The sequence below is a fragment of the Callorhinus ursinus genome, unplaced genomic scaffold (genome assembly GCF_003265705.2).
Source record: "Callorhinus ursinus isolate GAN/ISIS: 27379988/994484 unplaced genomic scaffold, GSC_fseal_2.0 scaffold1, whole genome shotgun sequence".
NCBI lineage: Eukaryota > Metazoa > Chordata > Mammalia > Carnivora > Otariidae > Callorhinus > Callorhinus ursinus.
Genome location: NW_027397063.1, coordinates 112,539,049 through 112,563,462, shown reverse-complemented (window position 1 = coordinate 112,563,462; position 24,414 = coordinate 112,539,049). Strand labels below are relative to the sequence as shown.

General features: G+C 39.4%; 1 protein-coding gene and 1 pseudogene across 4 annotated transcripts in view; both read right to left on the bottom strand.

Moving 5' to 3' along the window:
- The window catches only part of NMNAT3 (nicotinamide nucleotide adenylyltransferase 3), a 119,549-nt gene that overhangs the window by 48,589 nt on the left and 46,546 nt on the right, over positions 1–24,414 (bottom strand). For 3 of the 4 annotated variants that reach the window (XM_025881471.2, XM_073899395.1, XM_073899396.1), the window contains exon 2: positions 19,167–19,316. In XM_025881471.2, the coding sequence (XP_025737256.1) occupies positions 19,167–19,275 (109 nt within the window). In that variant the 5' untranslated portion in view covers positions 19,276–19,316. Of the gene's footprint in view, positions 1–19,166; positions 19,317–20,797; positions 21,266–24,414 lie in introns of those variants that run through there. The other variant, XM_073899393.1, reaches the window with a different exon arrangement.
- On the bottom strand, positions 11,667–17,604 carry LOC141371784 (isopentenyl-diphosphate Delta-isomerase 1-like; annotated as a pseudogene).

The following is a 24,414-nucleotide window of genomic DNA, read 5'->3' as shown; positions in this document are numbered from 1 at the left end:
TAAGGCACATCCCCAGGAACACAGGGACCACTTCTGCTCCCATGCGGTCTCTTCATCTAGCACAGTTCCTAGCACAGGCAGGGGCTCGATAAGAAACATGTGGAATGAATGAGGCAGCATGGTGTGGTGGTTATGGGCACAGACTGTGGGGCCAACTGGCTCTAGAGCTTACTGGCTGTGTGACCTTGGGAAAGTGATTCAATCTCTCTGAGCCTCAGCTTCCTCATCTGTAAAACAGGAAAGAGTATCAGTACCCAGGAAGAGTATCAGTACCCACCTTGTAAGGTTGTAATGAAGGTTAAATAAGTTCATGTAATGTACTTACTACCTGGCAAATAGTAAGGAAGATATACATTTGTTAAATATGTAAAACAAACAGGGAACAGTTGCTAAATGAATAAGTATTAATTAAACTGAAAGAAACTTTGATTTGAATAAAAGATATATGTGACTGTTGCTGAAATACAGGCCAATGGCCAAATCATATTGCCTAGAAATAAACTCTCTAAGTAACAGAAAACAGGATTTAAATTTAATTCAACTTCCATTAGTAAGTTTGTGACTACGTGTTAGGAAAACAACAACTTACAACTGGGAATACATTCAACAACTCAAAAGAAATGCAGGTTCGAATTCTTAATATATTCAATGAATGCTGTGGGTATGTCTGATGCTGTTGACTAGTCAGATGTCAGGCTGAATCATTTTTGTCAAATGCACACTAAGAATAAAAATCCCAAATGAACTTTTTAAAACCACCCACATCCACTACACAAATTCATCCATCAAGCCTTCGAGAACCTTCTCTGTGAGAGCCCCGCACAGCATGCAGTGCAAAGCAAGAAGGGCCTATCATTAAGGACCACGCTGTAAAGTACGAACATCCACAGGCCTCATACACTCACACTAGTCTTTATCTTATTCCCAAACATTCTCTCAAGTGAAGGAGTGTGAAAGAAATAGCTGGTTCAACATTTTCTCCTCTTGAGCTTGTATGACTGTCGGTGTATTAACAATGAAAATCTACAAAGCTAAGTTTCATCTCGTGTATAATTTTTTCACTGTAAAGGGGAGTGTTATCACAGGGCCAGAAATCATTAAAATTTTGATTATTGGCCTCTGTTGGCTTGTAAGATTTTGTTTGGGGAGAAACGGGAAGAAGGAAACGAAGGACAGTTGCAGCTTGGAGAAAGGATGCTTGTGAAAGGGGAAAGAGCTCCTGCGGCAAACTAGGGAGACAATGTTCATTTCTCCGTAAAGGTATTCAACAAATGCTTCAGCTGGTTTAATTCAATTTATATGCACGCAGGATCGAATTAAAATCGTTGAGTTGTCTTAGGGAAAATACACCAACAGAAGGAAGATTCGTCGTTTTTTTGTGTGTGAAAAAACAAAGTCAGCGGTGGGGCCAGATTTTCATCCAGCTTTAATTGTGAGCTGATTCTGATTGGCAGACTTAAATATTTGTCCTTGGAGAGATGAAGGGGGGTCAGCTTATGGCTTAGTGCATATATCTGCTGGCTTTGGGGGGCTGCTGCTGGGGCCTGGGGCTGTGGGGAGGAGGAGATGATGCCTGACCAAACGGAGAAAGGAAATTCACACCACACAGCTCTCACGATGGCAAGAAAGTTCCCTTCTCCATGACCTGGGTCCTCCCTACTCTACCAGCCTCATCTCCCTCCCACATGCTGGGATGTGCGGCTCTTCCACCTCCGTGCTTACCCATGATGCTTTCTCTACCCTCTTCCACCTCCGTGCTTACTAATGCTGCTTTCTCTACCCATTACGCACCCTCAACTGTGCCCGGCTAGGTCTCTCACATTCCTCAAGCCTTGGGTGTCACCTCCCCAAGAGGCTTCCCCCAACCTGTCCGGTGGGAAACACCCCGCCTTGGTACCCAGTACCAAAGTCACCCGCTACCATGCATCTCTCACTGTCTAAGGGAGGCAGACAGTCAAATCCCACAGGGGTAAAATTCCTCAGGTGACCTATGCTACTCATGCATTCCTGTTGGGCAGGGGATGCAATTTAATCAACTCTATTTCCAGCAACAGTGCCTGGCTGGGGGAATGTTGAAAGGTGTAATATCTGTGGGATGTTGAAAGGTGTCAACCCAATGTGTAACATTCAAAGACACAGGCAGGGGAATCCATTCTGGACCTCTCAAAATGACCAAGTACTTTGCACAGAAGAATGACTGAGAATAAAGGCAAGAGAGTGCTTGAGGTCATTCAATGACCAAGGGCCTTCCACCTACTAATACCCCAACTGATGGAAATCATACGTAATATAAATATGTGATGTATCCATGATTGATTATCCATGCATTCTGTGGTTACCATGACCTCTGGAGATCAGGAACACTCTCTGACACCTTGCAGGGCCATGCCAGAGCCTTCCCATGCAGCAAAAAGGGCGTCGTAACTACATCAAGGGATGCATATGTTCCCCAAACAGTACAGATGTAGTTAGCCGTCTGTGAACTGGCACATTCTACAACGCAGAGTACATACTCTATCCTGACAAACCTCACAGCAAAGACAATGCCATGAAACCCGGGCATTTCTGATGAGTCAAGGTTGGCAGGAAAAGCCACTTAGTGGCTAAGAGGCAAGCAGATGTTTATATCAAGTCCAGTAGAGGGTATATATCCTGAAAAGAACATTGTTCCACACACTGTTTTAAGATTTATAGGGAAATAAATTTCATCTTTCTCCCAAATAGAAATGTTCTTTGTTCCCCCCACATACTTGCTTTAGGATAAATTTTGTGAAGTAGAATTGCTAGACCAAGAGTATATACTTTTTCCTAAGAGATAAGGACACTTTTTGTTTTAACACAATAGCAATTACTGTTGAATTAACAATTCTTTAATACATCTACTACCCTGTCAGTCGGTCTTCGGATTTTCCCAGCTCCGGCATGAGTATCATTTTATAGTTGAATCAGGATTCAAATAAGGTCCATACATGGTATTGTTTTATATGTCTTAAATCTCTTGAATTATAGTTTCCAATTCTTTCTTTCTCACTGTTTATTTGTTAAAGAAATTGGGTATGTCCTACAGAATTTATCATATTTTATATATATCTGAAGAAGGCTTGTGGAATTTTGAGTGTTTGGTATTTTTTAATTGAGGTATAATTGACATACAATAAACCAAACACATTTAAAGGGTATAATTTAGTAAGTTTTGAAATGTATACACCAATGAAATCAACACCACAATCAAGAAACGAACATAGCATTGGTCTCCCAATGTTTCCTTGTGGCATTTTGTAACCCTTCCCTCCTGCCCCATGCCAGTCACAAATACTAATCTGTTTGCTGTCACAGTGGATGAGCTTGGAACTTCTAGAATTTATACACACACACACACACACACACACACACACACACACACAATACATAAAGTATGTACTCTTTTTAGGTCTGGCTTCTTTTGCTCAGCATAATTATTTTGAGATTCATCTGTTTTGGATTTATTCTTTTTTGTTGCTGAGTACTATTCCACTGTGTGGATAAACCAACATCTGTTTATTCACGTGTTGACGGAAGCCTGGGTTGTCTGCAGTTTAGGGCTATCACAACTAAAGCTGCTCTGAACATTTGTGCATGAGTTTTTGCATGAGTGTACGCTTTAATTTCTTTTGGGTAAATACCTAGGAATGGAAGAGCTGAATCATATGGAAGGTAAACATTTAACTTGTAAGAAATTGTCAAGCTGTCTTCCACAGCCGTTGCATATTCACGTTCCTACCAGTAGTGTCTGAGACTTCCAATTGCCCCACGTCTTTGACCATAGTTCTAGGTTGGTCTTTTCAAGTTTAGCTGTTCTAATATGGGTGCCGTGTAGCTCACTGTGGTCTTAATCTACACTTCCTTTATTCAGCTGAGCACCTCTCCATGTGCTTATTTGCCATCCCTCTATCTTCTTTGGTGAAGAGTCTGGTCGAATATTTTGCTTATTTTTTAATTGTGTTTTTTAAATTACTGAATTAAGAGGTTCTTATATATGTGGGCGTAATCTTTTTATTAGGTATAGGCTTTGCAAATCTTTTCTCCCAGTCCATGGCTTGTCTTTTCATTCTTGTAGTGTTTTCTGAAGAACAGAAGCTTTTAGCTTTAATGAAGTCTAATTTGTGCATTTTCTTTTCTGTTTTGGATTATGCTTTTTGTGGTGTTTTATCTGAGAATTCTTAACCTAAGATCACAAGACTTGCTCCTATGTTTTCTTCTAGAAATTTTATAGTTTTAGGTTTTATATTAAAGTTTATGATACATTTTGAGTTAGTTTTTGCAGGTGTGAGCTATGAACTGAAGTGCCTCCCCCTCCTTTTTTTTTTTTTTTTTTTTGCTTATTATGGATATCCAATTGTTTCAGCACCATTTTTTGAAAAGGCTATCCTTTCTCTTTGGCATTGCCTTTAATTTCTCTTATTTCTTTTTCCTGCCTTATTGTTTTGGCTAAAACCTCCAGTACAATGTTGAAGAGAAGTGGCAAGAATGGAGATCCTTATCTTATTCCTGTTCTTAAGGGTAAAAAATTTAGCCTTTCACCGCTAAGATGTTGATTGTAGGTTTTTCACAAATACTTTTTTTATTGGGGTGAGGAAATTCCTTTCCATTCCTAATATGCTGCTTTGTATTTTCTTTTTTTTAGTATCAGGGATGGATGTTGGCTTTTGACAATTTTGTCTTTACTGGGATAATCATATATTTTTTCCTTTATAGTTAATGTGATGAATTATATCAACTAATGTTTGGGCGTTAAACTAAGTGCACATCTCTGGGACAACCAAGAGATGGGTTTGGTACTGATATATTATCCTGTATATGTATTGTTTGATTTTTTGGAAAATTTTGTTTAGGATTTTGATCTATCATCATGAGAGATATTAGCACATAGTTTTCTTTTCCTATAATGTCTTTGCTTGGTTTTGATATCAGGGTAGTGCCAGCCTCACAGATTGGAGCTGTGAAGTAGTCTCTCCTCTGATTTTCTGGAAGACATTGTACAACTATTATTTCGTCCTTAAATGTTTGGTAGAATTCACCAATGAATTTATTAATTTATGTAGGTAAGGTGGGGGATAGTTTTTTAAAATTGTGGTAAAATATACATAACAAAATTTGCCATCTTAACTATTTTTAACAGTTCAGTGGTATTAAATACATTCATTATGTTGTACAGCTAGCACCACCACCCAACTCCATAGCTCTTTTCATCTTGTAAAACTGAAGCTCTGCATCCGTTAAATAATACTTCCTCATTTCCCCGTCCTCCAGCCTCTGGCAACCACCGTTCTACTTTCTATCTCTCTGAATTTGACTACTCTAAGTATCTCATATAAAGGTAATCATACAGTACTTATCTTTTTCTGAGTGGCTTATTTCACTAAGCATGTAATGTCCTCAGGATTCACCCGATTATAGCATATTACAGAATTTCCTTTCTTTTGAGGGTCAAATAATAGTCCATTGTATGTCTATACCACATTTTGCTTATCTATTCATCAATCAGTGGACACTTGGGTTGCTTCCACATAATGCTGCTATGAACAAGCGTGTATAAATGTCTCTTTGAGACCCTGCTTTCAATTATTTTGGGCATAGAGCCAAAAGTGGAATTGCTGGATCATATGGAAATTCTACTTTAACTTTTTGAGGAAGTGCATACTGTTTTCCACAATGGCTGTACCATTTTTACATTCCCATCAACAGTGCAAAAGGTTTCCAATCTCTTCACATCCTCACCAACAATTGTTGTTTTCTGGGGTTTTTTTGTTTGTTTTCTTATTAGATACATAATTTGCAAATATTTTCTCCCATTCTATGTGTTGCCTTTTTACTCTGTCGATAGTGTCTTCTGATGCACACAATTTTAAAATTTTTACAAAACCCAACTGGTCTTTTTCTTTGATTACCTGTGCCTTTGTTGTCATATCCAAGAAATCACTGCCAAATCCAATGCTGTGAAGCTTTTATCCTATGCTTTCTTCTAAGAGTTTTATTCTTTTTCTTATATTTAGGTCTTTGATCCATTTTGAGTTAATTTTTGTATCTGGTGTTAGGCAAGGGGGTTCAACTTCATTCTTTTGCATGTGGATGTCTAGTTTTCCCAGTACCATTTATTGAAATGACTGTCCTTTCACTATTGTATAATCTTGGCACAGTTGTCAAAAATCATTTGATCCTATATGCTAGGGTTTGTTTCTGGGCTCTTTATTTTATACATGTCTGTCTTTACGCCAGGACCACAGTGTTTTGATTTTTGTAGCATTGTAGTTAAGTTTGAAATCAGCCCTTCAGTTTTGTTCTTAAACAAAGTTTAAGAACAAAACTTTTGGTTATTTGGGGTCTCTCGAGATTTCATAAGACTTTTAGGATGGGATTTTCTATTTCTCCAAAACATGCCAGTAGGATGGTGGTAGGGACTGCATTGAATCTGTAGATTTCTTTGGGTAGCATTGACTTTTTAACAGTAAGTCAAAAACGTTAACCTATGTTATTTTTAATAATAACTTCTTCTCAATCCATAAGCATGGGATGTGTTTCCATTTATTCATAATTTCTTTCAGCAATTGTTTTGTAGTTTTCATTGTATAAGTCTTTCACCTCCTTGGTTAAGGTAATTCCAAAGTATCTTAATTCTTTGATGCTATTATAAATGGAATTGCTTTTGTAATTTACTTTTCAGATTGTTCACTGTTACTCTAAAGATGTAACTGAATTTTGTGTTGACTTTGTATCCTGCTATGTTGCCGAATTCATTAATAGTTGTGTGTGTGTGTGTGTGTGTGTGTAATTTTTAGGGTTTTCTACATTTAAGATCATTTCATTTGCAAACAGAGATAATTTTACTTTTTTCTTTTCAATTTGGATGTGTTTTGTTTCTTTTTCTTGCCTAATTGCTCTGGCTCTAACTTCTAGTACCTTGCTGTAGGAGACATATGTAGAAAAATGTTGCTATGGCCAATGTCAGAGAAATTATTGCCTGTGTTCTCTTCTAGGATTTTTATGGTTTCAGGTCTCATATTTAGGTCTTTAATCCACTTTTAATTTATTTTTGTGTATGGTGTAAGAAAGTGGTCTGGTTTCATTCTTTTGCATGTAGCTATCCAGTTCTTCCAACAACATTTGTTGAAAACTTTTTCCCATTGCACATAGTTTTCTATGTGCCTTCTTTGTTGAAGATTAATTGACCATATAATTGTGGATTTTTCTTTTCTTTTTTTTTTTAAAGATTTTATTTATTTATTTGACACAGAGAGAGACAGCGAGAGAGGGAACACAAGCAGGGGGAGTGGGAGAGGGAGAAGCAGACTTCCTGCTGAGCAGGGAGCCTGATACGGGGCTCGATCCCAGTCCCCTGGGATCATGACCTGAGCCGAAGGCAGATGCTTAATGACTGAGCCACCCAGGTGCCCCTGTGGGTTTATTTCTTGGCGCATATCTATATTGTTCCATTGACCTTCGTGTCTATTTTTGTGCCAGTACCATACTATTTTGATTACTACAGCTTTGTAGTATGTCTTGAAATCTGGAATTTGGAGACCTCCAGTTTTGTTCTTTTTCAAGATTGCTTTGGCTGTTCGGGATCTTCTGTAGTTTCATACAAATTTTAGGACTGTTTGTTCCAGTTTTGTAAAAAATGCTACTGGTATTTTGATAGGGATTGCATTAAATGTGTAGATTGCTTTGGGTAATATGGACATTTTAACAATATTTGTTTTCCTAAACCTGAGCACAGAATATCTTTTGTGTCACCTTCAATTTCTTTTACGAAATGTTTTATAATTTTCAGAGTGTACAGGTCTTTCACATACTTGGTTAAGTTTATTCCTACGTATTTTATTATTTTTGTGCAACTTGAATAGGACTGTTTTCTTAATACCTCTTTCTGCTGCTTCATTATTGGTGTATAGAAATGCAACAGATTTCTGTATATTGATGTTGTATCCTGCAAACTTACTGAATTCATTTATCAGTTCTAGTAGTTTTTTGGAGGAGTCTTTAAGGTTTTCTATATATGGTATCATCTCATCTGCCAATAGTGAAAGTTCTACTTCTTCCTTACCCATTTGGATACCTTTTATTTCTTTTTGTTGTCTGATTGCTGTGGCTAGGACTTATAGTACTATGTTGAATAAAAGTGGTGACAGTGGACATTACTGTCTTGTTCTTGATCCTAGGGGAAAAGCTCTCAGTTTTTCACATATGGCCTTTATTATGCTGAGGTATGTTCCCTGTAAACCTCCTCTGTTGAGGGTTTTTATCATGAATGGATATTGTGATGCTTTTTCTGCATCCAATGAAATATGGTTTTTATCCTTTCTCTTGTTGATGTGACATATCACATTGACTGATTTGTGAATATTGAACTAGTTTTGCAATCCAGGAATAAATTCCACTTAATCACAGTGAATGATTTTTTTTTAATGTATTGTTGAATTTGGTTTGCCAATATTTTGTGGAGGATTTTTGCATCTATGCTCATCAGAAATATCGATCTGTTATTTCCTTTTTTGGTAGTACCTTTATCTGGTTTTGGGATCAGGGTAATGCTGGCCTCATAGAATGAATCTGGAAGTTTTCCTTCCTCTTCTATTTTTTGGAATAGTTTGAGAAAAGTAGTTATTAACTCTTCTTTAAATGTTTGGTGGAATTCACCTGTGAAGCCATCTGGTCCTGGACTTGTTGCAGTTTTTTGATTACGGATTCAATTTCATTGCTAGTAATTGGTCTGTGCAAATTTTCTCTTTCTTCCTGATTCAGTTTTTGGAGGTTGTTTCTAGAAATTTATCCATTTCTTCTAGGTTGTCCAATTTGTTGGCATATAATTTTTCATAATATTCTCTTATAAGAGACAAACACTTTTGTATTTCTGTGCTGTTGTTACTTCTCCTCTTTTGTTTCTAATTTTGTTTGAGTCCTTTATTTTTTTAGTTTCTATTTTACTTATTTCTGTTCTAATCTATATTTTCCTTCTACTGATTTTGGGTGCTTTTTTGTTCTTTTTGTAGATGCTTTAGGTATAAGGTTAGGTTATTTGATATTTTTCTTTCTTCTTCTTTGATATATTTCTTACTTCTTGAGGTAGGCCTGTATTGCTGTAATCTTCTGTTAGATAGCTTTTGCTGCATTCCAAGATTTTGGACCATGTGTTTTCATTTTTTTAAAAGATTTTATTTATTTGACAGAGAGTGTGAGAGAGCAGGTGAGCACAAGCAGGGGTAGCAACAGGCAGAGGGAGAGGGAGAAGTAGGCTCCCCACCAAGCAGGGAGCCCGATGAGGGGATCAATCCCAGAACCCTGGGATCATGACCTGAGCCAAAGGCAGATGCTTAACCGACCGAGCCACCCAGGTGCCCATGTTTTCATTTTCATTTGTCTTCATGTATTTACTGATTTCCTCTTTGATTTCTTGGTTGACCCATTCATTGTTTAGTAGCAGGTTATTCAACCTCTATGTATTTGTGTTCTTTCCAGATTTTTCCTTGTGGTTGATTTCTAGTTTCATAGTGTTGTGGTCAGAAAAGATGCCTGATATGCTTTCAGTATTTTTGAATTTGTTGTGACTTGTTTTGTGGCCTAATATGTGATCTCCTCTAGAGAATGTTCCATGTGCACTTGAAAAGAATGTGTATTCATTCCACTGTTTTAGGATGGAATTTTCTAAATATATGTTAGATCCATCTGGTCCAATGTGTCATTCACAGCCACTGTTTCATCGCTGATTTTCTGTTTGAATCATCTATCCATTGATTTAAGTGGGGGTGTTAAAGTCCCCTACTATTATTGTATTACTATCAATTTCTTCCTTTAAGTTTGCTTTATGTATTTCAGTGCATAAATATTTTCAACTGTTTCATTTTCCTATTGGACTGTTGTCCCTTTATTATTATATAGTATCCTTCTTTTTCTCTTGTAACTTTTTGTTTTAAAGTCTATTTTGTCTGACATTAGTATACCACCCCTGCTATCTTTTGGTTATTATTTGCATGGAGTATCTTTTTCCAACCTTTCATTTTCAATCTGCTTTTCTCTGTGGATCTAAAGTGTCTTTTGTACATAGCATATAGTTGGATCATGTGTTTTTTTCCATCTGCCAATCTCTGTTGTTTGACTGGAGAGTTTAATCCATTTACAGTTAAGGTAATTCCTGACAAGGAGGAATTTCTATGGTAGTACTATTTGTTTCCTATATGCCTTATAGCTCCCCGCCTTTATTTCTTTCATTATTGTCTTCTTTTGTGTTCTAGCTGCTCTTTTTGTAGTGCAATGTTTATATTCCTTCTCATTTCCTTTTGTGTATATTCTATAGCTATTTTCTTTGTGGTTACCTTGGGAATTATATTTAACACCCAAAAGTTGAAACACTTTAATTTGAATTTACACCAGTGTACCTTCAATGGCATACAAGATCTCTGCCCCTTTAAACCTCTGTCCTCACCACTTTTGGTTCTTGATGCCACAAAATAACATCTTCATACACTGTGTGCTCAAAAACAACCTTGTAATTCTTTTTTTTTTTTTTAAGATTTTATGTATTGGGCGCCTGGGTGGCTCAGATGGTTAAGCGTCTGCCTTCGGCTCAGGTCATGATCCTGGAGTCCTGGGATCGAGTCCCGCATCGGGCTTCCTGCTCCTTGGGAGCCTGCTTCTCCCTCTGCCTCTCTCTCTCTGTCTCTTATGAATAAATAAATAAAATCTTTAAAAAAAAAAAAAAGATTTTATGTATTTATTTGAAAGAGCACATGAGCAGGGAGAGGTATAGAGGGAGAAGCAGACTCCCTGCTCAGCAGGGAACCCAAAGAAAAGCCCAATCCCAGGACTCCTGGGGATCATGACCTGAGCCAAAGGCAGATGCTTAACTGACTGAGCCACCCAAGCGTCCCTTCTTATAATTTTTTTAAATCCATTAGTCTCTTAAATTATGTAGAAAACAATACTTGGAAGTACAAACCAGTTACAATAATACTAGCTTTTAGACCAAATTTTTTTCTTCAAACTTACAAATTTACAATCTCTTAAAATGTGTAGGAACCAAAAAGTACAACTACAAACCACTGTTACAATAATACTAGATTTTATAATTTCCCATGTGTTTAGCTTTACTGAGATCTTCCTTTCCCCATACAGATTAAAGTTACTGTCTTGTTTCCTTTCATTTCACTTACAGAACTCCCTGACCATTTCTTGCAAGGTAGGTCTAGGGGTAACAAACTCCTTCACAGCTTTTGTTTATCTGGGAATGTCTTAATTTCTTCCTCACTTTTTTTTCCTGGACTATGATAAAAATTTAATGATTTATAAATCATTTGGCAAAGAGCAAACTGCTCTACAGTGTGCTTACAATGTTTACCATAATGTATCAAAAATGAAGAGCTTCACTTATTTGTTTGAGTTTGTTAGGACCATGTGCTTAGGTTAAATTAAGTTAATCTGCTCTCTCTCTCTCTTTAAAGATTTTATTTATTTATTTAAGAGAGAGAGACATAGCAGCGAGAGAGGGAACACAAGAAGGGGGAGTGGGAGAGGGAGAAGCAGGCTTCCCACTGAGCCAGGAGCCTGATGCAGGGCTCAATCCCAGGACCCTGGGATCATAACCTGAGCCGAAGGCAGACGCTTAACAACTGAGCCACCCAGGTGCCCCTCTCTTTTTTACAATAACCTCTCATAAATGTCTTTTACAAATAGCAATGCACACATCATATGGGGTGTGTGATAGAAAATTAAGAAGTTGGTTGTATTTTCCACACAAATACTGGTTGTAAAGTATCAATGTTTCAAGTGAGAGTTCCTAGGGAACCAAATTTTTAAAAATCATGTTAAGTTTACTAAGTAGAGAAATTTTTCAGTATTTTACTAACCATTCATCTCCACATTCACATTCTATGTATTTTCTCATGGTCAACAAAACTGATTCGAATGATTTAAGTTATCCCACCATTTAAAGAGGAAAGACTCCACAATAATTTGAAACCATGGAGTTATCTTACTTTCACCACTTCCTGCCTTTACCGTAAGTACTTCTAGCTCTTCCTTAGACACATAACAATAGCTCTTAATCCCACTGGGCTCTGGAATCAAAAATACGTTCTTCCTCACAAACAAAATGAATCAATTTCATGTTCCCCCCAGATACCATCTGATTGAGCCTTGTGGTGAATTTGTGTTAGATAATTAATTTCTTCTGGAGGAACCTCTTTCATGGGAATTCCTAATTCAGCCTTTAAATGTCTCTGTGCTGCTCTTCTTACTCCAATTGGCATTATTTTCTTCTAGCTCTCCTGTATTACTTAATGGACGACTACAACAAGTATTGGTAAAACAAACTGAAAAGGTAATTTTAGTATTTGAGCATCTGATCTCTGTTATAGCATGAGCTCATTTTCAGTGTTGAATAAGATCATAAAAACTCAATGCAACAATCCTTTCATTCCAGTGACAATTCTTTTTGGTCTCGGCCCCAATTGTATCGTCATTTTCATCAGTAAGGATGCACATCTCTGCCAGGAGTTGAACCTGCTCCTTATAGAGGTTGTCGGTGTCTAGCTCAGTTATTGTTAGGACCCATCTGATCTGTCCCACAATACTCAACCCTCTCCCTGACTTTTGACGGGCAGTTTTGCCAGGTATAGAATTCTTGGTTGTCAAATTTTTTTCTTTTAGCACCGAATATATCAGTCCACTGCCTTTTGGCCTCCATGGTTTCTGATGAGAAATCTGCTGAAAATCTTATTAAGGATCCCTTGTATGTGATGATTTGCTCATTGCTCTCAAGATTCTCTGTTTATCCTTTGGAAGTTTGATTATAGTTGTCTCAGCGTGCATCTCTTTGATTTCTTCTTACTTGGCATTCACTGAGCTTCTTGGATGTTTATATTTACATCTTTCATCAAATTTAAAAGGTTTTCAGCCATTATTTCTTCAAATATTCTCTCTACTCCTTTATTCCTGTTCTCCTTGATTTCCACAATGCCTACATTGGTGTACTGGATGGTGTCCCATTGGCTTCTTATGCTCTGTTTGGTTTTCTTTAACCTCGTTTCTTTCCTCAGAATTGGTAATTTCCATTATCTTACCTTTAAGTTTGCTGATTCTTTGTTCTGTCTGCTCAAGTCTTTTAATCTTTCTTGTGAATTTTTAATTTCAGTTATTGTCATTTCCAGCTCCAGCTTATCTTTTTAGTCCCTTTTAGGTCTTCTCTGTTGATATTTCCATTTTGTTCATACATGGTTTCTTGACTTTCCTCTACATCTTCCTTCAGTTCTCTGAGCATCTTTAGAAGTCTTTGTCTAGTATATCTGCCCTCAGGTCTCTTTCAAGGACAGTTTCTGTTTTATCTTTTTTCCTTTGAGGGGGCCATACTTTCCTGTTTCTTTGTATGTCTTGTGATGGTTTTGTAGACAACTGGGCATTTGAATCTAATCATGTGGTAACTCTGGAAGTCAGATTCTCTTTCTTCTCCAGGGTTTGTTCTTTTTGTTACTGTTGTTTATTGTTTTGTTTTTTAATGGTTTTAAGTTATCTCTGTGCTGAGGATCAGCCTGAGGTGTAAACTTGGCCTGAGGTGTCATTTCTCAGTCTTTCCCTGGGCATGTGTGGTCATTTTCTAAATTTTTTTCCTGTACATGCAGTTGTTTTTAATGTCTGGCTCCCAAAGGGAAAAAGAAAAATGAGGGGAAAAGGAGAAGGCACTAGCCCCTTAAATCCCCTGGAAAGCTCTAATCTCTTCAACCAGAGGGGGAGAGGCTTGCAACAACTACTAGGGGCTAGGGAAGTACAAGAGATCAGACCACAGATCCCTTATATTTGGGGGACAGGGTCCTATTTGCTAACCTTGGCTCCCACAGGCTGTGTGCAGGCTGCTTCAGGAATATGTGCACAGCTGCCTGCTATGTGGGGGCGGAGGATGGGTAGCTGTTACTGTGCTGAACACTGAAACTGATTGAACTTAGCTGCAATTTACCTGTCCAAGTCCTCCCCTAGAAGTTGCAAGGCTTCAACAGACTCCAGAGTTCCAAAATAGTTACATCAGACAGATTCTGCCAGTGCAATTGCTGTTTAGGTGGGGAAACAGATTGCTGGTGTTTCCTAGTCTGCCATCTTCCCAGAATCCTCTGTGGGATGGCTTTTAAGCTACAAACGAAATTTCTTTAATTGATATTGAGCTATTCAGGTTACTTTTTCTTTTTAAAAAAATCTATTCTTGAATGAGCTTGAATGAGTCAAGGGATTTGTCTATTCTAATTAGATTGTCAAATTTATAGGCATAAAGTTATTTATAATATTCCCTTATCTTTTTCATATCAGAATCTATACTTATATCACCGCTCTCATTCCTGATGATGGTAGTGTGTCTTTCCTCTTTTCCCCCCTTGATAATCTGTCTAGAGGTGTCTCAATTTTGTTGATATTCTCAAAGAAACATAAAAATTGGTTTACTGATTTTCTCTAATACCTTTGTTTTCTATTTCATTGATGTCTGCTCTGATCTTGCTTCCTTCCTTATGCTTGCTTTGCGTTTGCTCCTCTATCCCTAATTTCTTAAGGTAGGAGCTGAAGTCATTGATATGAGACCTTTCTTTCTTTTTTCCCTAAGATGGTATTTAGTGCTATAAAATTCCCCTAAGTACTGCTTTAGTGACATTCCAAAGTTTTTGATACACTGTTTTCATCTCCATTCAGCTCAAAATATTTTCTAGTTTCCATTTGGATTTCTTTTGTGACCCATGGGTTTTTAGAAGTGTGTTATTTCATTTTCATATTTGGGGATCTTCCAGAGATCTGTTAGTGATTTGTCATTTAATTCTATTGTGGTTGCAGAATGTACTTTGTAGGATTTCAATCCTTTTACTTTTATTGAGATTTCTTTTATGGCCCAGAATATGGTCTATCTTGGTAAATTTCTCTGTGTTCTTGAAAGGAACATGTGTTCTGCTGATGTTTGGTTGAGTGTTCTTTAAATGTCAACTAGGTCGAATTGGTTGATAGTGTTAAGTCTTCTACATCCTTAATTATTTTCTGTGTACTTATTCTATCAATTAGTGAGAACTGAAATATCTGACTGTAATTGCAGATTTATCAATTTTTCTTGCAGTTCTGTGTTATTAAGTAAAAAAAAATTAGGATTATTATTTCCTCTTAAAGAACTGGCTTCTTTATAATTATGAAATGACTTTCTTTATCCCTGGTAATATTCCTTCATCTGAAATCTCTTTTCTCTGATATTACTATAGCCATTTCAGTTTTCTTTTAATTAGTGTTAGCATGGAGTAGTTTTCCATTCTTTTACTTTGAACCTATTTGTGTCTTTATATTTTACTGTGTATCTTGTAGGCATCATATAATTGTAGTTGGGTGTTGCTTACTTTATCCAATCTGACAGTGTCTGCCTTTTAGTAGGAGCTGTTAGACTACAACTGATCCTTAGGGGCGCCAACCCCCCTGCAGTTGAAAATCCACGTATAACTTTTGACTTCCCCCAAACTTAACTAATACTCTACTGCTGACCAGAAGCCTTACTGATAACATAAAAAGTTCATTAACACATATATTGTATTATATACCATATTTTTACAACAAAGCAAGCTAGAGAAAAGAAAATGTTATGAAGAAAATCATAAGGAAGAGAAACTACATTTACAGAATTGTACTGTATTCATCAAAAAAAAAATCTGTGTATAAGGGGCCCTGTACAGTTGAAATCTGTGTTGTTCAAGGGTCAACTGTACTTATATTTTATGATTATTGATATGGTTAGATTTAAGTCTGTCATCTTGTTATTTGCTTTCTATTTGCTCCATCTATTCTCCGGTCCCGTTTCCTCTTTTCCTTTCTTCGTTTAAATTAACTGAGTATACTCTGATTCTATTTTATCTTCTTTGTATGCTTATTAGCTGTATCTTTTTTTTTTTAGTGGCTGTATTAGGATTTAATTTATATACATATATAAAATCTTTAACTTGTCACAATCTACCTTTAGGTGATATTATACTACTTCATGTATAAGAATCTTACAATAGTCTTCATACTACTTCATGTATAAGAATCTTACAATAGTCTTCTTCCATTTTTCCCCTTCTTGTCTTTATATTGTCATATGTTTTATGTCTTATATACTTATCATATATTTTCTACATGTTATAAACCCCACAATATATTCCTATTATTTTTGTTTAAACAGTCAATTATCTTTTAAAGAAGTTTAAATAATAAGAGAAAAACTTATGTAATTGCCCATGTGGTTATCAGTGCCCTTTGTGTAGATCCATATTTCCATTTGGCATCATTTCCTTCTGCCTGAAGGAATGGCTTTAGCATTCCAGTAGTGAAAGTCTGATGGTGAAATCTTTTAGCTTTTGTATAGATGAAAATGTCTTTTTTTTTTTTTTTTGGCCTTTGTTTCTGAAAGATATATTTTTGCTAGATATAGAATCCTAGGTTGACAGTTTTTTTTCTTTCAGTACTTTAAAGATGTTGTTGTTCCACTAAATTCCCTTTTGTTGAATTCAATAATGGGAAATCTGCCATCCTCTTTATTTTTGTTCTTCTGTGGCTGCTTCTAAGATTTTTTTATTATTGGTTTTGAGAAATTTTATTATCATATACCCTGGTGTTGTTTCCTTCACGTTTCTTGTGTTTGGAATTTGTTGAGCTACTTGATAAAATCTGTTTTCATCAAATTTGGAAAGTTTTCAGTTATTTCTTCAAATATTTTTTCCTGTTCTTCCTGTTTTTTCCTTCCAGGATTACAATTACAAGTATATCAAGATTCTTTTAAGTTACCCAACATCTCATTGATTTTCTTTTTAGAATTCCATTTTTTCCCCTCTGTATTTCATTTTAGATCATTTCCACTGTTCTATCTTTAAATTCACTAACCTTTTCTTCTGCAACATCTAATCTGTTAATCCTTTCCAGTGTATTTTTCCTCCCATGAATTGTAGTTTTCATTTCTTAATATTTGTTTTGAGCCCTTTTTATATTTTCCAGGTCTCTACTTCTGAACATATGGCACATAATTATAGTAACTGTTTTAATGTCGTCTGCTAATTCTAACATCTGTGTGAGTTCTGTTTCAGTTTCAATTGACTGATTTTTCTCATTATGGGTATGAGTACAGACTTTAAATTTTTTGCCACAGAACACCAAATTGCCCTCCAGAAATGTTTCATCATTTATCCGATCACTAACAATAAATGAGAGTGTCTGTTTCCTTCTCTATCCTGTCACCACCAAACTTTGTCAGTCTTTAATCTCTGCCAATTGCACAGGCTAAAGCTATCTGCTACTATAACAGGTATTTATTGAGCACTGGCTTCAAGCCTGGTGATGGATGGTGGCAATTCTGTGTTCAAGCAGCTGCAGTAGCTGCCCTCATGATGTTTATAACCTTGTGGTGTTGACCATGTTTTTATTTATATTTTCACTGATTATCAGTGACATTGAGCATCTTTTTTTTTTTAAAGATTTTACTTATTGACAGAGAGAGAAACAGAGGGAACACAGGCAGGGGGAGTGAGACAGGGGGAGAAGCAGGCTTCCCGCCAAGCAGAGAGCCCGATTCAATGTAGGCACCCCTACCTTGAGCATCTTTTCCCGAGTTTATTGGTCACTTATATTTCTCCTTTGGTATACTGCTACTAATGTTCACTGGATTGTTTGGATTTCTCATTCCTTTGTAAAAGCTATATATTTATTAAGGATAGATACCCACTTTCACCTTTTTTTTTTTTTAAAGACTTATTTGAGAGAGCATGCGTAGAAGTGAGGGGAGAAGCAGAGGGAGAGAGAGAGAATCCCAAGCAGACTTACCACCACTAAGCGAAGAGCCCTATGTGGGGCTTGATCCCATAACCCATGAGAACATGACCTGAGCCTAAATCAAGGGTCAGATGCTTAACCGACTGAGCCACCCAGGCCCCCTCACTTTCATCTTTCAAATAAAAAAAGTTTGTGGTACAAAGACATTTCCTTTAAAATAAACTAACATTTGTACATAATTTCTTTGAAGAAATTATTTGCATGTTACTCAAATACTCTTTCTCTACATTAAAAATAAATAGGGGGGCGCCTGGGTGGCTCAGTTGGTTAGGCGACTGCCTTCGGCTCAGGTCATGATCCTGGAGTCCCTGGACTGAGTCCCGCATCGGGCTCCCTGCTCGGCGGGGAGTCTGCTTCACCCTGACCCTCCCCTCTCTCATGTGCTCTCTCTCTCTCTCTCATTCTCTCTCTCTCAAATAAATGAATAAAATCTTTAAAGAATAAATAAATGCACAAACAATGAATCATGGAACACTACATCAAGAACTAATGATGTAATATATGGTGATTAACATAACAATAAAAAAATTAAAAAATAAAAAATAAATAGGAATTGGTTCTGGTTTAAAAACAATGCCCTTAAAGGCAAATATTTTTGAATACAAAAATATGAAATACATATATGAATACTTAAGGTATACATAAATATATAAATACTTTCATATATATCTGACATCAACATATGACTTATTCTTTAGAAATAATTATGCAGATTCCAAATGCCGTTTTAATAATGAAAGAGAAAGTCAAAGAGATGGAACGTTTCCAGATTAAATATTCCCAGCTGATTAAATATTTCTGGCAAAGCCACGCAATCTGTACTGGAAATGCCCTATATGCAAGATTGTTAATTTGTAATTGTCTAAGATCTAGTCAAAGGAGAAAATGTCCAAATTCCCATTATAGCATGTTCACTTACCCACTGAAGAGCAGCAAGAACTGTCATGCACATGCACAAGAGTAACAAGGCACATGCTACCTATTCATCTGGCTGTGCAGGTAAATGCTTCCTGCGAGCATCGGGAAGAATGCCCTGAGACACAGTTTCTAGAAAGTGCCCAGGGTCTTTTAACCTTCATGGGCAACATGTGGCAGGGGATGGTGGAGCCTGAGAAATCTTTGACTTTATGGCCAGGGATAGGACTTGTCCACATGTCACAGGGCTAAGGGGTGTTAGCTCTCCGAATATGATGGAGGAATGCATGCCACCAGTTACACTGTGAATTTGTAAACTGAGCAGTTTTAATAATGGTGATGATAACAACAGCCAGCAGAACCCCACGAGGCCCAATCCATCCATCTGTCCATTGCACCTGGCACCCCTGACTGACCTGTTTGATGTAGGTGGTCTCTGGCCACCTCAAACAAGCGCAGGTGCATGTTGGTGATGGGATTGAAGGAGCCACAGGCCAGGAGCACCACTGGGATTCGGCTCTTCATCTTGTCAGGCACATCCACACCCGCGGCAGTGGCCACCCTGCCTGCATGGGGACAAAAACTGATGTTAGAGAGTTGGCACAAGACAAAACAGTCCAGATCAGCATCCCTAAAGCATACAGAGGCTATTACTTCTCATTTGTAAGGTGACTGAGGGTGCAGTAATAACATTTATGGAGGGTTTACCATCAGCCAGGACCAGTGCTCAACACTATGTCACAGTATCCCCCTTGTCTCCTCAAATCCTTTCCACAACCCTGAGTGGTCACCTATCCAGCTCAGGGACCTCAGAAGCTGCACAACTGGAACCCAGAGAGCCTGATTCAGAGCCCATGTTCTTCTTGTAAGCTTTATACCCTCCCTGGGCTCTGATGGGTCACCTTGGAATCAAAAGGGCGTTAAGACCCCTATATGTCATCTCTTATAGTCCAAGTGAAACACACTAGGTCCCACAGTGGACCGGTACTTTTTAAAAAACTTATTTAAAAAATACTTTCAGATTTGCAAGTAGAGTTGCAAAATTTGAACAAAGAATTCCTATACCCACATTCCCCAAATGTTAACATCTTACCACATTTGCTTTAACACTCATTCTCTCTTTCTCTACACAACACACACAGGTTTGTACCTATATTTTTTTTTTCTAAAATGTTTAAGGGTAAGTTGTAGCGGTAATACCTCTTTACCTCTAAATACTTCAGTATGTTTCTAAGAACAAAGGCATTTTCTTGTATAACTGCACAGCAATGACTAAAATCAGGAAATTAAAATTGCTACAGGATAAGTAATCTACAGATCTTTTCTCTCTTTTTTTTAAAGATTTTATTTATTTATTTGACAGAGAGACAATGAGAGAGGGAACACAAGCAGGGGGAGAGGCAGAGGGAGAAGCAGGCTCCCCACTGAGCAGGGAGCCCGATGCGGGGCTCGATTCCAGGACCCTGGGATCATGACCTGAGCCGAAGGCAGACGCTTAACAACTGAGCCACCCAGGTGCCCCAGATCTTTTCTGTTTTTACCTATTGTCCTTTATTTAGGCCTGAAGCATTTTGAGGGTTCCGCCCACCCTCCTATCTCCACCATCTGGGGATTTCAGGGCCAGGGTGAGGTTAAAGGAAAGCACAACACAGCCTGGGCTCCAGGGCACACTGGCAGACATGGCTCTCCTGCCTCCAAGATGCTGCCTCCTGGAGTGTCCGGCTCCACTGGAGTTAGGCTTTGGTTTGACTACTAGTTTTACCTCCCACTGGCTGTGTGACGTAGGGCAAATCACAGTTCCTCTCTGAGCTGCAGTTTCCTCATATGCAAGATGGAGATAATATTACTTCCTCTTACTGGGTTGTTGAGAGGCTAAATGAGCTATGTATGAGCAGTCTGGTGTACAAGAAGCATTTAATGAATTGCTGTGGCTGTGATGATGATCATGCCAGTAATGAAATGCGTGCTGCAGCTGCTGACCAGGACAAGGGGGGAGGAGGAGGAGAGAGGAGGTGGTTCCCAGTGATCCTCACCTCCTAGTACTCACCTGCAGTCCCTCCACCTGAGTGAGGGCTGGGCCTAGTAACTCGCTTCTACTAAACAGAATACAGCAACAGAGTGGGATTTCACTTCAGAGAGGTTACCAAAAGTCTCTGGCTTCCCTCTTGCTCTCTCACTTTCTCACTCTGATGAAGCCAGCTGTCCTGTTGTGAGATGCCTCGTGAGGAGACCTCTGATGCCAAGAGCCCGTGAGGAATTAAATCCTGTCAGCAAGCACGTTAGTGAATGTGGAAGTGGGTCATTCCCCAGTCAAGTCTTCAGATAAGACTGCAGGCCCGTGAACATCTTGACTGCAGCCTTGTGAGAGACTCTAAGCCAGAAGACCCACTTAAGCTACTTCTATATTCCCGCCCCACCTGCTAAATTTTGGGTTAATTTGTTAAGTAGCAGAGGTAACTAATACAGTGACCAACAGGAAAAATGCATTTACTGCCTTCCTTTTGTTCTTGCTATGGTGGCTTTGGCTGTAATTCTGCAGTTGCCAGGGTAACATGGAGAGTTCTTGGTCACTGGAACCTGGAACTCTCTTTGTATCTAAGGAAACTATTGTAATCTGGCCTTTGTTGTCTGCTTCTCCAGATCCAATGCAGCTGCCTACTTACAGACTTTTTGTCATGCAAGAAACAAACACCCTCTATTTGTTGAGCCACTGAAGTTAGGCCGCTGGGACTTGTACCCAATTGCTGCAAATGCTGGGACTTACATCAAACCACTGCCTGCCTCAAACTTTAGCAACATTGGAGTTCTTGTCTGTGGCTTCTTTGTGAGCTCCTCATGGCTTCTGGCTTCAAGCTTTTGTATATGTTATTTCAGTTTCCTCCAACACCCCCGGCATGCCCCAATCTGTTAAGATTTAACTCAGGTGATCACATTATTTGTGACTTCAATCACCATTTCTTGACTGAATCAGTTAGGGATGCCTTTGGCTACAAGTCCCAGAAGCCTAAAACTTTAGTGGCTTAAACACACAGAGGTTATTTGTTTCTCGCATGACAAGAAGTCTAAGGAGGCAGTTGGTAGGTCACTGGCTCATCAAGGACCTGCAAATCTCTCAGCTTTTCCCTCATGGTCACAAGATTGCTGCTGTGGCTACAGCCATCATGAATATGATCAGGGCAAGAAGGAGCAAATCGCTACACTAGACTGGTTGTCCCTCTTAAAAATAGAAGAGCTTTTTCAGAACCACCCTGTAGATTTTGCTTCTTATTGGCCAGAACTAGATCACATGGCCCCTCTAGCTGCCAGAGAGGCTGGAAAAGCAAGTATTTAGCTGTACAGCCTCCCCAGTGGGAAGCAGCAAGAAAAAGGGAGTTGGAAATAGGATTAGTGAATGCACAGCATCTGCCACAGAGTTGGGGATACAACTGCCACATAGCTGGCTGCCGGGCTGGCTTTTCTGACAGCTAGCTGGGGTCAGCTGATCTATGACCTACCTTCAGTAAAGCATAGACAACATTCTATTGGAAAAACCTGTTCTTGTGCCTTTCCCACCCACCAGACGATAAGCCCATTAAGGACAGGAGTGGTGTTTCCTTCATCTCTGGCTTCCAGGTTTAAGCACAGGGCCTGGCCCGAGTGGGGCTCAGTGAAGATTGAAAAGGGTGGCAGCTAGCTGCAGGGGGGACCTGTGTCCTGGCAGGGGGCAGGCCTAATGCACTTCCTAAGGTCGAGAAGTTGTTCTGGATGTATTCCGAGGTATAGCATGCAGATTAAAAAAAAAAACCTCTCAACCTAGGTGGGCTACGGTTTCTTCAAGCTTCCTTTAAGGCAGCAGGAATACCCCCGACTGCGAGAGAAGAAAGTGGTCTGCAAGCTACTGCTGCTAGCTTCTTCCCAGGGAGGCTGGATGGTTTAATGAGATATTATCTGCAGAGTGTGCTTAGCTACTCACAAGAGCAGCCTTGTGATGAGTGTATGTGAAGAGGCCGGCTGTTGTTTGCAACTATTAAGAAGCCTTTCAAAGTTCTATTTCGTTTTGACAAAATACAATTTTTTTTAAGAGCCATTAAGACATGTAACTGCAGCATCTCAGGTAACCTGGGGTTTTGATTCTTTTTTTCTAAAGTTCCCCAGAAACTGTAAATTAGATCTTTGTTTGAATGGTGGCATCAACAGCAATGAAGGGTGATGTTGGGGAGAAGCATAACTGACATTTAATGTGTCTGTCTTTTCGTTCCTTGCCAGGAGCCCACTGAGCCTGTCGCGGCCGCAGCTGGGACGGGAAGAGGCAGTGAGTGCCCGTTCCCAGGCTCAGGAGTGAGGCCGGTGCTCCTGCCTCACTTTTACACCCTAACTTGCCTCAACTAAACACCTCCCCCCGCAAGCCCAAACCCAGAGAAATACAGTGACAGCCGTAGAATGGACTCACTCCGGGGGCCACCGTGTGAACAAACCAGGCTCTGATTTGAGTGCAGGTCTCATCAGACACGAGGGCAGATGCATGCCATAAAAGTGACTCATCTGCCCTGCCATCTAGTCCTATCTAGTGAGACGAAGCAAGTGCGGGAGACTTTGGCTGTCGGGAAAGGCTTCTCTCATCAACAAGCATTTAATGGGGGGCCACAGAGCAATAATTGCTGCTGAAGGACTTAACAAGCTGAGAAGGAGGCATACGTGACCTTCTTGGAATTTCTCATTAAACTGGAGAGACAAGGCGAACAGATTCCACCTGGGGCCCCGGCCCCCTCTCCAGATATATACCGCCTCCCGCTTCACAGCCACCCCGACAGCACGTCACCCTGCTCTTCAAAAGGCAACGCGCTGCTTCCCTTCTCCCGGCTTCCGCAAATGCTGTTCCAGCTACCTGAAACACCCTCCTCACCCCCGCCTTCAAGGTTTTCTCCTTGGTGTTTACCCAATGCCCCCCTCCCCCACTGAGCTCCATGTACCCAGGACCCATTTTATCACTTTCTACTTCAGCCGCCACAGAGCTGCCACTGCTTCGCTCCCATGATGCTCTTCCCCAAGCAGAAGGTGAACTCCTACGGGGTGGTTTCTCATTCAGGCCAGTGCCCTCAGCTCCTGCACTGTGCCGAGCACACGGGTGCTCAGGAAATGTGGAGAATGAATGAGAGAATGAGTGACGGTCTCCGGCCGAGCATTGTCCTTTCCAGACGGCTACCTCATCTCTTCGCTTCTGTCCCAGTCATGGACTGGGCCTTCCACAGATATAAACTGACCTTTCTGGCTTCCAAGAGGCACTTCAGACTGAAATCAAACAAGAAATTCCTGCCCTGGTGCGCCATCATCCGTGGCAGGATGCCATCAGCAGGGAAATACCGACTTCCTACCCACTGACGCCGAGGGCATCCCTCTGCTCTGGAGAGCTGCCTGCTCTGACAGGCAGAGGCTCTGCAGATGCGAAAAAATTCGGGATCCTGACATGGGGAGGTTAGCCTGGATTATCCAGGTGGACCCAGTTTTATCGTGAGGGTCCAAAAAAGGAGGAGGAACGGGGGGTCAGATACGGAAAGATGGAAGGGCTCAAGTGACCATCAGGAGAGAAGATGCCACGCTGCCGACTTTGACAGAGGACGGGGCCGTGAACCAAGCGGGGCAAGTGGCCTCCAGGAGCTGGAAGTGGCAAGAGGAAACAGATTCTCT